The sequence below is a fragment of the Lithohypha guttulata genome, assembly GCF_036872675.1.
Source record: "Lithohypha guttulata strain CCFEE 5908 chromosome Unknown scaffold_1, whole genome shotgun sequence".
Classification (NCBI taxonomy): Eukaryota; Fungi; Ascomycota; class Eurotiomycetes; order Chaetothyriales; family Trichomeriaceae; genus Lithohypha; species Lithohypha guttulata.
In genome coordinates, this window is record NW_027042750.1 from 407,641 (window position 1) to 422,146 (window position 14,506).

The 14,506-nt window shown below is 49.7% G+C and overlaps 4 protein-coding genes across 4 annotated transcripts; 1 reads left to right on the forward strand and 3 right to left on the reverse strand.

Moving 5' to 3' along the window:
* Positions 1-1,262: 1,262 nt before the first annotated feature.
* On the forward strand, positions 1,263-3,128 carry LTR64_000146 (uncharacterized protein; the record flags this gene model as incomplete). The annotated part of the gene is made up of 2 exons (XM_064894532.1): positions 1,263-1,525; positions 1,577-3,128. The coding sequence occupies 2 exons, from the start codon at positions 1,263-1,265 to the stop codon at positions 3,126-3,128; spliced, it is 1,815 nt and encodes a 604-aa protein (XP_064757219.1).
* Positions 3,129-4,281: 1,153 nt separating this feature from the next.
* Positions 4,282-7,035, reverse strand: LTR64_000147 (uncharacterized protein; the record flags this gene model as incomplete). Its single annotated transcript, XM_064894533.1, has 1 exon — positions 4,282-7,035. One exon carries the CDS (start codon positions 7,033-7,035, stop codon positions 4,282-4,284), a length of 2,754 nt encoding a protein of 917 aa, XP_064757220.1.
* A 541-nt stretch (positions 7,036-7,576) lies between these two features.
* On the reverse strand, positions 7,577-9,178 carry LTR64_000148 (uncharacterized protein; the record flags this gene model as incomplete). The annotated part of the gene is made up of 2 exons (XM_064894534.1): positions 7,577-7,864; positions 7,928-9,178. The coding sequence occupies 2 exons, from the start codon at positions 9,176-9,178 to the stop codon at positions 7,577-7,579; spliced, it is 1,539 nt and encodes a 512-aa protein (XP_064757221.1).
* A 652-nt stretch (positions 9,179-9,830) lies between these two features.
* On the reverse strand, positions 9,831-13,367 carry LTR64_000149 (uncharacterized protein; the record flags this gene model as incomplete). The annotated part of the gene is made up of 1 exon (XM_064894535.1): positions 9,831-13,367. One exon carries the CDS (start codon positions 13,365-13,367, stop codon positions 9,831-9,833), a length of 3,537 nt encoding a protein of 1,178 aa, XP_064757222.1.
* Positions 13,368-14,506: the final 1,139 nt, after the last annotated feature.

Consider the following 14,506-nt stretch of genomic DNA (forward strand, 5'->3'; position numbering starts at 1 on the left):
TGTACGACATTGAAAATGATATAGCGACACTGTTCATCGTGCTGAGATCTTTTGCGAGCTGGAGAATCACGTAACCATGTGGTATGCAACGTTTCAGCTCTGCTAAAGACTGACAAGCGGAGATCGTATTAATGCCAACCACGTGGAAAAGGAGAAACTTTAACGTAAACAAAAACTTCTCACCGGAAACACCCGAGATGTGCTCGGCTCCACGATCACATTTTTCGTCAGCAAAGTGTCTTCAATTTTCGCATCTATTCTGGGATGTCGACAGACAGTCGATTTCTGACAGAACGAAGTATTCTGCTATGTTGTTAGAATCAGAGACTCTGGCGAAATGGCTAGGCGATCTCTGATCCATGTACAAACACGAATATCTGACGACATCAGCTTGGCTGACATCGCGACTGCACGCTCTTTCATGTAACTGGGCGGTTATTCTCACCAGGGCTTGGGTATCGGTTTCGCTGAGCGTCTGCAGCGTTCTCCAAGCTACCATAGCCAGTCTTGGACGCAACTACTACAATATTGGCTGAAAGTCAGACCGTCATCGTGATCTGAGCAAACAGCTCGAATCGATGCACAAGACCAATCACTCTGCGGCATCGGAGCTCGATTACAGTTCGGATCAGATAATGATAAGATGAAAATATTGTCAACCATTGGCTGGCCAAGAACAAGATAAGATCGATAAAAATTCTGATTGTGGAGTCCTGGTCTTCCTGACGAGAAATGGTTCGCTGCCTCTTCCCAGCCCTGCATCTCAATGAACGGTACTAGTTCCTCATCTGTACTAGGATATTGCTTCGTCGAGCTCGTGTGGGTTTCGTTTCTCGGCGTCCACTGCTACAGGACGGTGTTGGAAATCTTTCCTTTGCGCTAATATGATCTAGGTAGTGGTCTGACGAACAAAACGTCCACCATAGCTCTGATCGGGTAGCTCTGCTACCGTCCATGCGCCATTTCCAGCGACCTAGGTGGGCTCGGCAAGCGCAAATTACATTCGCCAAAAACCCTTGACGCTGTTCTTGCGATTGTGCTGACTGAATAAGCTTCGGTCACAGCGAGGGAAAGATCCGCAGTTGCATTCGAGGACCAGACCTTGTTGCATATATGAACCAACTGACTTCTCCTTCTAAACCTTCGTTTTGATCTTATCAATCTACATCTATCGCTGATCAATAACACTCTTAATCTTGGTCAGTTGTCAGGCTTACAACTTGACCATGCGTTTCCAGATACCTGGCCTGACCTCGGCCGCGATGGCTACCAAGTCCGCAGGCTCTAACGAAAAGACAACATCGGACTCTGTTGGTAATCGCTCGAGCAACGATGTCGAGAACTTCGACGAGAAGCAGACACCCTACAACAATGCCGCATCTACTGTCGATGCTCATATGGCCTTTGATTCGTCGGACGACGATTCACTGAACAAGGTCGACACCGCTGCTCAGGCTGGTGTACAGAAGGTTCAGGCTATGACCCAGGTCTGGTCGAAACGTGAGATCATTCTTGCCTACGTTCTGTAAGTTGATCGAATGATCCTAACCATATCTCGGCACTGACAGTTTGACAGGATGTGGCTCATTCAATTCATCCTCGCCTTCGCTTCTGGTATCATTGGCACCTTGACACCATATGTGACCAGCTCCTTCCAAGAGCACTCTTTGACAGCTCTCACCAGCGTTGTTGCCAACCTCATCTCTGGTCTATGGAAGCTACCATATGCGAAGCTGATGGACATTTGGGGTAGACCACAAGCGTTGACACTAGGAGTTTCATCTATTACTCTTGGTATTATCATGATGGCTGGGTGCAACAATGTTGCAACATACTGCGCTGCTCAAGTCTTCTTCTGGCTTGGCTACAACAGTATCGGATTTTCCATCACAGTATTTATCGCTGATTCTTCCAAGCTCAAGAACCGAGGTCTCATGCTTGGTTTCATCTCCTCACCTTACCTGATCACGACCTGGGTGTACGGTTTGGCAGCCAACGACATCATCATGCCTGGCGGCATGGGCTTGCGTTGGGGGTTCGGCATCTTCGCCATTGTCGTTCCGCTTGTCTGCGCCCCCTGGGTGATCCTAATGTGGATAAAACAAATAAAGGCCATCAAGATGGGCCTCGTCCCTGCTCACTCAAGCACACGCACCTTCGGACAGTCATTCGTCTATTATGCCAGAGAGTTTGATGTGATCGGTCTCGGTCTCCTAGCCTTGGGTCTAGCTCTTTTCCTCCTATCCTTCAACCTCTACGCCCTGCAACCCAACCAATGGCGCGATCCTATGATCATATGCTTCATCATCTTCGGCGCCCTCCTCATCATCGCCTTCTGTGTCTGGGAAAAATTTGCACCGGTCACATTCGTACCATGGGAACTCCTGAAAAACCGAACCGTCATCTTCACATACACCATGGCCTTTGCACTGTACATTGGCTGGTACGTCTGGAACAGCTACTTCTTCAGTCTCCTCATCGTTCTCTTCAGCCAACCCATCCAGTACGCAACCTACATCAGCAACACCTACACCATGGGCAGCTGTGTCTGCTCCATTCTCTACGGTCTCGCCCTCCGCAAATTTGGTAAACTCAAGGTGTGGAGTATCAGCCTTGGTGCACCACTCACCATCCTCGGCACCGCCCTGATGATCTACTTCCGCAATCCCAGCCAAGGCATCGGCTACATCGTGATGTGCCAGGTCTTCATCGCCTTCGGCGGCGGTATCCTCGTCATCTCCGAGCAAACCACCCTGATGGCCGTCTCCCGCCAACAAGACTTCCCAGCCCTCCTCGCCGTCGAGTCCACAGTCATCTACGTCGGAAGCGCCATCGGCAGCACCATCGCCGGCGCCATCTGGACCGGTATCTTCCCTACTCAACTTCTTCAACGTCTCCCAGCCGACGCACAGGCGAGCTATGCATCCATCTTCGGAGATCTCACTGTTCAATCAGGTTATCCTGTTGGCACTCCAGCCAGAAACGCCATCAATGACAGCTATGCCTATACTCAGCGATTTATGCTCATCGCCGCAACCGCCATCTACTGCACCATGCTCGTGTCGATTGCGCTGTGGCAGAATGTTGATGTTAGGAAGCAGAAGCAGAGAACTGTTGGCTTGCTATGATTGGTTGATGGGCTTCGTCTCAGCTTGTATATCACACAAGCATAAACACGATCCAGTCATCGTCGCCATACAGCATGTACACTATTACTGCTACCACTAGCAAAAAAGCACAAGCATACAATATCTCGAGTTACTCAATAGACAGCTCGTATCATTAGATCCCAGACAAGAATGATAATTTCATCAATCATTACGATGGCTTCCATTTCCAATGAACAATCTCGTACCTGCAAAGAATGTGCATCAATAGCCTCCCAGTACTCTGCTCGAACGACTAACCTAACCCCCACGACTTCCACCCTTCCCTTATGTGATCGACACAAGCGCCAAATCCACAGTAACAGCACCCCCTGTCTACCATGACGCAAGTGGACTTGGCCATTCAATTGATCTTCCAGTAACTTGCTCATCTCATCTCGATCCCTCACCATACACAGCAATTCGCTTCGGTCGGCAAGAAAATCCAGCTTTCTCTACAAGCACAATTTGATCAGCCTACAAGCATGATCTTGTGGACGATATCGGAGCTCGTATTAGGATGCTGATCGCTATACGCTTACAGTACATATCCTGGCGGACTTGGTATTTGCGCCCGTTTGTGCACGTGGTGAGTCTAATGAGGTCAATCTGACCTTGAATGGTGTGGTCGTGGTCGTAGTCATAGTCATGGGATTAGTGGAGACTTCAACATAGCAGTGGCTGTTTCTTTGGCAGCATAGAGGTAATATCTTCACTGGTCGACATGATATAACCAATATGAAGATACTGAGCAATATGTGTTCGAAGTAACGATACTTTATGAGTTCAGTATCAATAGCTATTGTCATTGTGTCGTAAAGCCGTTCCTGTAAACTTACCCACCAGTCGAAACTACACACAACTCCTGCCTCTGATAGCAATCCTACAACAAGTTCTTGTAGCCATAGACTCCTCGAAAGCCCGTGCTGCTGGATACTCCATCGCCCTAGTTGACACCAACCTGCCGAGCCAATTCCCAACACCACCGCGATGTCCTTCTTCGCGATCTGTATCCTCAGAATCTACCATCAGTCTCCTAAACAATCTGATCATTTCGTGCATCACAGCGCGCCTGTCTCCTCTATCTTATAACATTCCTTCTCAGCCTCATCTCATAATCCAGTAGATCCTCCATCTAATCGAATCTACCAGCCGAAACCTTTCTGTCCTCCTCAATCATCTCCACTGCGTCCTCGATATCTCCGTTAGCAGCCACAGCGTACACATGCAGTCGATCTTTCAGGTTATCATCGTCGATACCAAATCCGCACATCTGTAGCTTCTCAACACAAATATCGAATTTGCTTTTCTTGAGAGATCGGCTGGAAGGCGACTTAGTGAATGAGTCAGCCTTAGAGAGAGGGTTTGAACGACTGAATTCGATCGATGGCGCGGAGTCGTAAAATTGTTCGAGGTTATTCAAAGGCTCAGGCGACCACGAACGAGGTGCGTTGGCACTTGACGCGCTTGACACAGCTGTTGCCGGTCTCAGGTCTGGCTGTAAATCACGACTGGCTTGAGCCGGAAAAGTCCATGTTGGATACGTTGTGAAGGGGACAGGTGATATGGGAGAATTATCTGCAGCAAGCCCGCTACGCGGGATTTGCTGTCTTTGATCAGCTGGCTTGAGCAAAGGCGCATATGGAGGAACAGGCACTGCCGGTATAGGAAGGACAGCAGGATATGCGGCCAGAGAGGGCGCTGGAATGCTTGTAGCTGCCGGACCAGTAAGCCAGTCAGGCGAAGCAGGTAACACTTGTGAAGCTGGGAGTGCGAACGGTGCTGATTCTGATTGTGGCCATTGAGGTTGCGCCCTAAAAGGTGCCTGCAAGCCAGGAGGATGTGCATATGGTCTGAAGTGAGGAACGCTGTGGTGATGTTTCACACCTCTCTGTGTGTCAAAGTCCCGGAAGCCATTAGTGTTCGAGCTTTCGGTCGATCTGTTTGGTGTTGCAGCAGGGCGATCAAGGTTGATTGGCCCACATCGAGCAGATCGTGCGAAGGATGGCATCGAGCGCTTCGGTGCAATTTTGTGATCCTGTTTGTTCTCTTCGGCACGAGTCAAACGTGCTGAAACCTGGTCGCTGAGGTGTCGAAATGGACTCGCAGATCTACGTTGCGATCGGAAAGAGACATAAGGCCGATGAGTGGTAGTGTCTGATGGCTCGTATGGGAAACCAGGGTCGAATGGTCCGTTTAGACGTGAGGCAGGATTGGAAGAAGCAGTAGTATTGGCACGGTGCAAGCCAGACTTCGATGGCGCAACTGGGTTATTTCGACAAGTCATTCGATTGAAAAAGGCACCTGAGGATTCTGCAGAAGTTGGAAGAATCGATTTGGAATCGTTCTTGACATCCGGCCATGCTCCTGGTAGAGGCTTGAGCACAGGCTCATTGCCTTCTTGCTTCTCCCAGCTATTCAATTGTGACCGTGGTTGAGGGCAGATATGTGGCATAGCAAACGACTTTGTGTATATGCTTGGTGTTCTTGCAGACTGATCAGGTTCGGTCTTGGGCGTATAGAATAGCCTCTCCTGTAAAGGGACATATGATCGAGGCTTGACGGCAGATTCAATGGCAGAACGAGCTCTACGGACAGAGCTCAGTGGAGGATACCGTGCAGTGAAATCAGAATCCTCACTCGAATCATCCAAGATGGAGGGATTGATCGGCTTCTTGCATGCCACTTTGTCTGGATTGTTGTTCTGGTAGGACATGTCGATATCTGCAATGCTATCCTCTTCTACCACAATAGGCCTTGACGGAGAAGAACCGAGTGCAGGAGATTCAATTACCTCGTCTTCGTCTTCTACAAACGCGAACTTGACTCGAGTAGCTGTCGTTTCGGTTTCGGTGTCTGTGCTTGAGGAGACCGAAGAATCGGATGGTGAAAGATCAGGTAGTGTTTCCTGGTGCACATCAGCAGCCTCATCACCTAGCTCCTCGGCAAGGTATTGTCCTTGTATGTCCTTATCTTCTTGTGCTTGTGTAATATCCTCCTGAGTTGAGGGCGTATCGACCTCGCGACTGAGCTCTTTGAAAGCCTCAATACCGAATGAACCGACTTCAGTCAGGATGTCCTTGACACCTGCAAGAATATCTTCAACAACGCTTGTATCAGTGTTTCGCGTCTTTTCAGCTGCTTTCTGGAACGTGGCGGCTGCCAAGGTCAGCACGCGAGCAAGACCACTTAAGTGCTCGCCGAGCCCTTCGAGTATGTTCACACGATCAGCTGAGCCTTCAGCAGACACCTCTTTGGCTTCTTGTGCAGGCTCTAGTAAACCCGCTCCATCTGAAGTGGACAGGTCGGTACTCATGTCTGAGCAAGTAGCAGATTCTTGTTTTCCTTTCTGGTTCTCACTAACTTTTTCTGGTATCGTCCATTCATCTTCAGGCTCTTCGATTGTGGTTGCGGTTACAGATGCTCCAGTTTGAACTTGACACATCTCCTGAAACGAAGGCTCTGCCATCTCTTCTCTCAGACGTGCATTGTAGGTATTGACAGGATCTCGGTACGACGATAGGCTCAGCTCGCTCGTCGATCTTGAACGCAATTCCTTGCTAGAATAAGCCTCATGGTCGCGCCATTGGAACAGACTACCATTCGAGTGCTTGATGTCAAAGATGTGTATCAGTTTGCCATTAATAGAATGACTTCTATAGTTTAGCACAGGCTCGTCGAGGCGTTGGCTCAATTCAAGACTGCTTCCGACTGTGATCAGTTCGCCATCGTCATCGTCGAGGTAGAGTAATTTGGCGTCAGGCTCCGATTTAATTGTGCTATCATACTGCCTTCGAGAAATCGAGATCAATCCTGGAGGGTTTTGAGGGCCAGCTAGGTCTCGAATGCCGAAGGTAGGCAGAGGAGGTGATTGGGAGCGTGTCGACATTGTGTTTGTCGACGCTTCAGTGTAGTGTAGCTGGAAGAGCAAGTTGCTTTGGTATGCTCAACTTCAAAGATTTGGTCTACCAGATCAAGATCAAATCCTCGACATCGACAACCAACGTACACCACAACAACAAACAATCTGCAATGAAGGAATAGTATGTCCGATAGCTGTCGAGTAAAGAGGAAGCAAGTCACAGAAGCAGGCAACAGCGATGTGGATCGACTGGTCACTTGCCCCGCACAAGAGCGGATTTAGCCTCGCTTTAAGTGCACGCTATAGCCTGGAAACTCCCAAACTGGAGCCCCTAACTGAGGTCCTTTCAGGCACCGAGGAACCATGATTACTTGCGACGATGACTTGATACTCATTGAAATGAAATGTACAGTACTAGCAATGAGTAGCTACCTAATATCGTTGAAAATTACAGTCGCGTACAAATAGACAGATCGCTCGAACGCATTCCCGAATCGTTACATCGTAAAAGTCGTAAGTGTGCAGTCGGACGAAGGCACACAAGCCTCACAAGTCGCACAATAATAGATCATCGCCTCAACGGTGAACTACTCCTCGTCGACATTGATACATCTTCAAAAGCCAGATCGAAATCATCAATGTCTGCCCATTTCCTGTTCCACGCCCTCACTTCCGACCCAATGGGGTTAGATTTCTGCACACCATCAATATCTGATGGCTCTTCGGATAACGATATGGGCTGGTTTTCCTTTCCAGCAGCTTGGCGCCGGGAACCACCATATCGCTTCTTTACGCCTTTTGCTGAGTTTGCCATTGCTAATGGTGTGTTTGATGCTTTGACTCGCATGGTTGTATCCTGTTTTGACCCCGACTTAGCTTGTAATCTTGCAGACAGTGGAAGTGGTGTGCGTAAACGCACCGGTGAAGGCGTTTGGGCAATCGTACTCTTTGCTTTCTTGTCCTTGGGTCTGGGTTTGGACTGATTTGCCAACCCTTTTGTGATTGCTTTCTTGGTACCTCGTTGAGGACGCTTGGTCTTCTTGCGAGCACTCGCAGGCATAAACGATGAGTGGTCTTCTTCGTCTACCTCGTCATCCGTGTTGTCTGTCGAGTCTGCAGGAATATCGAACTCAGCTCGGGGTGGCTGCTTCCGCCTTGGCGGCTGCTGATGCTTTTTCGATGGCATGAGATTTTGCAACTGCTGCGTGCTGAGAGCTACCGGCTTCTGTTTATCACTCCGGTGTGGTGGTCTAGTAGAGCCAGCCTCCTTGTCAGGTCCTTCATCTTCGTCACTGCTCTCAGGTGGTGCCATAATGTCGTCTTCTTGTCTCAATTGCACCACGGCATTGCTTAACTTTCGATTTTGCGACCTTGAAGGTGGAGGTATTTGATTCGAATCAGCTGATCTAGGTGAAGAGAAAGGTCTTTTATTAGTGGCTGTTTCTGGCTCTTCTGTGCCACGTTTGCGCTTCAGCGAAGTAGATTCCTTCGATGTGCTCGATGTTAGTGACCTGCGATTTTGGGCCGTTGGAGTCGATACCTCGTCCGGCAAAAATTGCGCCTCATCATCGCTGTTTATTATGCTTGATTCATTGTTTGCATCATTTTCTATGAGTTGTAGGATACTAGCCTGTCGCTTTCTTGGTTTGATTTTGCCCAGCACGGAGACTTCTGCTCTTGGCGTAGGATTTGAGGCAACAGTTATGGGTTTCTCCTGTATTCGTTTCTCTTTCTTTGAGCTCAGCTCGGGCGTAGTCCTGCTTCTCGTCTCTTGGGCACTCTTTTCTTTGTCTACTACGAGTGCTGCTGGCGGTGTCGCCGATACAACCGAGGTAGCTCTTGACGCACTTCTCGACCTTTGGCTCAAAATCTCTGTGGTGTTCTCGCGCATAGTCCTGTTCCTCTGTGCTCTGGTCGGATACCCGCCTGGCTTGTCGCCCTTAGCAACAGCTCCTGACGCGTAGATTTCTTGTCGCTTGCGATTGCGACTAGGTGTTCTAGTGGTGACTAATGCATCACTATCGTCGCTGTCCTGTGGCCTTTTACCAACCGGCTTGTCTGACAACTTCCTTTCCAGTACTTGTCGCGCCTGCGTTGATTCCGTGGTGATTATCTGCTTCTTCGGACTGAAGCTATTCTGCCGCCGCCTTCGGACAGGCGGTCGCGGCATATCGAGGTATTCGCAGCGAACGCGCGACGTTGGCGCATGTAAGTGAAGACTGGGAAGAGGTGGCAGCGGGCAAGCGAGTTGGGCGATCAGCTTCCTAGCTCAAAACGCGTGTGAGGAGTTTCATACGCGTAGCGTCGAAGATAATGATGACGCTGCTACTTTTTGTTCAGCTGTGGGAAACTTGCCGGGTTTGGCTCAATGTGGCATAGTCGATACTTCAGTTCACGTATCTCTAGTCCTTTCAAGAAGAGTCTTCTTACACTCAGTACAGACAAAGGACATAGTCAACAAGACCTCACGTTCCATCAGGTAGGACTCTTCAATACAGCATTCATACATCGTGATCATACATAAAGACAAACACTACAATGACCGGCGAAAGGTCACTGCTTTCGCTCGACTTCCAACCATCCTTCCTGTATACCAAATCCCTACCACGACCATCGTGAGACGGCAATGGCTCCTACAATTGTCTAGAGCCGATCCTAACCCGAATACCTAATTCCTGTCTACGAGTCCTCGAACCATATATGCTTCTCTATCGCCAAAGGAGTGTATGTGTAACCCAACCCATTTGTCCATTGCTCGCTCCCACAGGCGAAAGTGCGTTGGTAAAGACTGTATTTCTGTGCACAAGATGACATAACCCTCTTCATTTGATGATCGCGTCCGTGACACGCCTCCATAGCTTCAATCCTGGACGCTGTTCTTGCTCCTTGCTGCTTGTTACTCGTCTCACAAGCTTCTCTCTTGTAACAACTTTCCTCGCAGGATCTTGCCTCGTTGTCGTTTCAATACTTTCCTCCCTCACTTCATGCCTGGGATGATGTCGTCGCCTGTGCCTGTGACGACGATGTCCATCGGCGTCGGTGCCAGATTCCGAGCCATACTCGGTATTAGATCTGTGAAGAACAGGTGACTTGTTGCTCCGCGGAGGAGAAACTGGTACGCTTCGTGGTAGTTCCTGGGAGTCGTACCCGCCAGCTTTGAGCATGTTGATCCTGAGCAAAGGGCCGTTTGTGTCAGATTCACCAGTTGTCATGCGCTGCAGAAGTGCAGGTCGTTCACTACCGGAGCCATTGCTGGATATCATGGAATTGGTTCGTTGATGATGGTGTGTTTTCGTGCGCGGCGTGCGCTGCTCCTCGTCTTCTTTCTGCTTACGTTCGTGCTTCCTACGTTGTTGATCCTCGGCCTCTCTGCGCAGTTCTTCCTGCTTATTCTGCAGCGCAGTCTCATAAGCTTTCTTTACCTCATCGTCCCTGCGTCGAGCTTCGTGTTCTCTTCGACGCTTCTCGGCCTCGGCTGCTTCTTTGGCCTCCTGTCGTTCTCGACGGTGTCGTTGCTGCTCCCTATAGTCTTTAGAGCTACGTTTCCGATCACGCTCTTCTTTCGCCTTGTCTATCTGCCGTTTCAGCGCTGATGAAAAGGGCTTCGCTTCCTCCTTGTGCCGTTCGAGCAGATGTCGACCGTCCTTCGCACTGGATGAGCTATGGCTTTGAGGGGCTCGTTCCCATTGACTAGTCTCCTTCCTCTTGTGCTTGCGTCTCTGCAGCTCATGTGCTGCAACTGCTGCCGCTGCACCAGCTGCTGCTGCTTTCGCAAGGTTGGCTCGATGTTTCTCAGAGGAACTCTTTTTCGACGCCGTCTTATTAACTCCGCTTGAAACTTGCTCGGTTGGGGTGTCCTTCTTGAGTTCGGCGGACGACGCTCCAACGACCGTGGCGTCCTCGGGGGCCTGCTCCTCCATAGCTGCAGCCTCGACTGCCACATCGTCGGGATTATCGTCCTCGTTGGCGAGTGTCTCTGGCACTGTTTCTTCTGTTGCAGCTTCTGGGGTAGCTTCTGAGCCTACTGCCTCTTCTACTACTTCCTCCCCAGTTTTTGTTTCCTCTGTGCCCACTTCCTCTACCACCGAATCTTCTGCTATTGCTTCTTCTACCATCACCTCCTCCGCTGCTGTATCTCCTGCCGTAGTCGCTTCAACTACGATTTCTTCGGTTGCAGGCTGTTCTGGAACGCTTTCGTCTACCGCCGTCTCGTCAGTTTTCGTCTCCTCAGCTTCCACATCTTCGTTGTTGACATCTTTAGCTTCGTCCGCCACCTCATCAGGCTTGGTATCTTCATCGACAGTCTCTTCAGTCACTGCATCTTCATTGTTCTCGACAGGAAATCCTCCTGGTACATTCTCAGAACCGTCTTCGTTGGCAGCTACTTCGTCAACCTCTGAGGTTTCCTCGGTAGCTTCTTTGGCTTCAGCCTCGTCGATGTTGACTTTCGTATCAAGATTCTCGACAGTTTCATCGCCGGCTTTTTCTTCAGCCTCTGCACTGACTACTTCTGTTGCTGTAGAATCACTGGCTAATGGCTCTTCTGCTGTAGTTTCGACAGAAGGTGTTGCATCAGCCGCATTTGCAACTTCTTCTGACTCTTCAGTCTTGGTTTCTTCAGCTGTTGTCTCAAGTGACGCCTTCTCGACCGTTTCGGAAACAGCTTCTTCCTCTTCTATATCTTTCGACTGAACCTCAGGTATCACGTCTTCGTCGGCCTTTGACTCATCTATCTCTTTGTCTTCTGCAGCGACTTCATTCTCTTCAGCTATCGGCTCAGCTGCTCCCTCCTCTTCTTGGAACTTGCTGTCCTCGGATTTTGCAGTGCCTGTTTCCGGGGCTGGCTCTTTAACATTAGATTGAGCTTCAGCCACCTCGCCTCCTTCTTCAACTGGTTTAGGTTCGGCCTCGCCTTCTGCTCCATCTTCTAGCTTATCGTCTGCTTTAGTGTCAGTCTTGTCCTCTGCTCCATCCCCGGCTGACACTTCTTCACTTGCCACCTCTTCTCCGGATGCTTCTTCAGCGGCGCCTTCAGGTACATCTTCGGGTAGTGCTTCTTTCTGATCTGCATTTTCGCCGGAGATATCGTCATTGATCCCGGATTCGCCGGCGAGTGCTTCCTCGACTACTTCGCCAACAGATTCATCAGCAGGACTGTCGGCAGCTTCGTCCAAGTCTACTGCCTTGACCTCTGTATCCTCGACGTTTTCGTCATCTACCACGACGATATCAGGCTCATCACTTTCCTCTGGTTCGACGACATTTGTTGAGTCGTTAGCCTCTTCTGACTTTTCTAAATCTTCCACTGTCGCTGCTGCATTTTCTTCAGTGACACCAGGTGTTTCCGCTTCAGCTGTAGATTCTTCATTCAGTCCTTCCTCATCCTTGTCGTCTAACTCTAACACATCTTTTGTATCTGTCTCTTTATCTGCAGTGGGTGTGTCAAGTATAGCCTCGTCTTCATGCTTCTTGTTGTCGCCATCGTCGCCATCTTGAGGAGTAGGTGACGCCGCGCGAGATGGTGCGGGGCTTGCCTCGACGGGTAGATCTTCATTTTCCTCCAAGGAAGGTGCTTTGGAGGCTGCAATGGATCCGGCTGTCGACGGGACTGGCAACGCAACACGCGATGGGATATCGTTGACCTCATCCATTACAACTATCTCATCATCTAGAGACTCGGCCGCAGGTTCTGCCAAAGATGGTGCTGTCGAAGCAGCTCGCGATGTAGACAAGGGTTGTTCAGTCGACTCTACCTCGGGCATGCCTTCTGTTGGTGCTTCGTGGTCGTCAGCAGCTGTTTCCTGCTCTGCTGACTCTTCAGGTATCGGCTCCGGTTTCTCTATCGAAGGCGTAGGATCTTCATGTAGATCTGTTTCGCCGACTTCGCTCAAGTCAAGGATTGACCTGCTGTCGAGAGATACTCTCAATCGTCTCTCTAAAGACTTAGGTGATTGCAACATGCTGCCTGACATCGATAGTGCATCATCATCTTGTTCCTCCTCCACGGCTGGAACACTAGGAGCTACAGCGGCCTTTGAGGCTCCTGGCGATGTTGGCTCATTACTGCTGACATAGCCTGACTCGAACATTAGCCTATATCGCTGAAAGACCTCAGGTTTCATCCGACCTTCATCCGTTGTCCTCCTTTCCAAGGGGGTTGAGTTTGGTGTCTCAAGATCAACTGGTGCCTCAGTCTGAGGTCGTTTGTTAGTGAATCGATCACTAAACATGATAGGTTGGTCTGGAAAAATAGGGTTTCGTGTGTATGTGATGTTCTCTCGAGCATCACGCTCAAAGGTCTGGTATTTGAAAACTTGAGGCTCAGCATACTGAAACTTGTTGCCCTTTCGTCGAGGCATCTTGAGAATTGGTGTTCTCGGTGAAGTCGTCCGACCAAACGTAGGTCTTTGACTTCTTTTTATTTTTCTTGCCCATGAAGGGCTCGTCTAAGGACGGGAGCGGAATACAGTAGAAGCTGGAGGAAGTACGGGATCTAGCTGCCAACACTCCGCTGAGCGGAAAGTTATTTGATGTGAGGTTCCCTCCCGAGCAATATCAGCCAAAGAACATTTCGTAGGCTCGAACTTGGGTAACGTACTGACTTCCGACAGGCTTTGAAGAAAGTACTATGCCAAAGGGATAATGACCAAAGGCAAGAGTAATGTTTCCAGTCATGCGAAGTCTATGGGGTGCTGAGTATGGAGACTGGTCCAGAGTGGCTTTTAGCATTGTTCCTCCGATGCTTATCCCCTTACTGGTCGAGGTTGTATGGCCGTTGTACAGACATCATGAGTATCCTAGAACATGATGCGTGAGATCTCGAGCTCACGGATATCTCTGGAACTGACATGATTGCTTTTGGCAGAATGGCAGGGTGAAGACTTTCTGCAATTGGACCACGTCACAGCGTGTCAGGGTATAGTTCTTCCGAACGGTTGATTTTGCATATTGGCCTGTGCGATCACGTTGAAAGCATGAGTACTCATTGCAGCTTCGCGACTAGTCATTGGGCAGATAACCCTAGGTCGTTGCTGAGTGGTTGTCGGACGATCGCGTGCTGACAGCGTGCATAGCGACGAAAATTGCTGCCCAAATGATTGGACGCAACTCCGAATAGATGCGAGTCAAGAGGTTCACGAGAATAGAAGTACTTGTGAGTTGGTTCCAGGCTCAAACTCTAGCTGCATGGAAGCTCTTTCGTAGTTGGAGGTTGGACACAGAGGTTCTGTAGGAGCAATAGTTCGCAGGTGAGAGACGAATAATGCTTGTGTGGGTCTCCGAACGCTTCGGGCCATGCCACCAGTGGCAGGGGAGGTAGGAGCAATCAAGTGGTGCCTCATGGCCTAAATGATAAGCTTATTGGTCGCTTCATTATGGGTGCGGCAAGTCAGGGTAAATACAGAAACGAAACAGGACGATGTGATGTGACTGCACAAGCCACGCCATCATCGCTTTGTTCGACAAAGAGCAAAGGACGCATCACAGATGAGAGGGACGA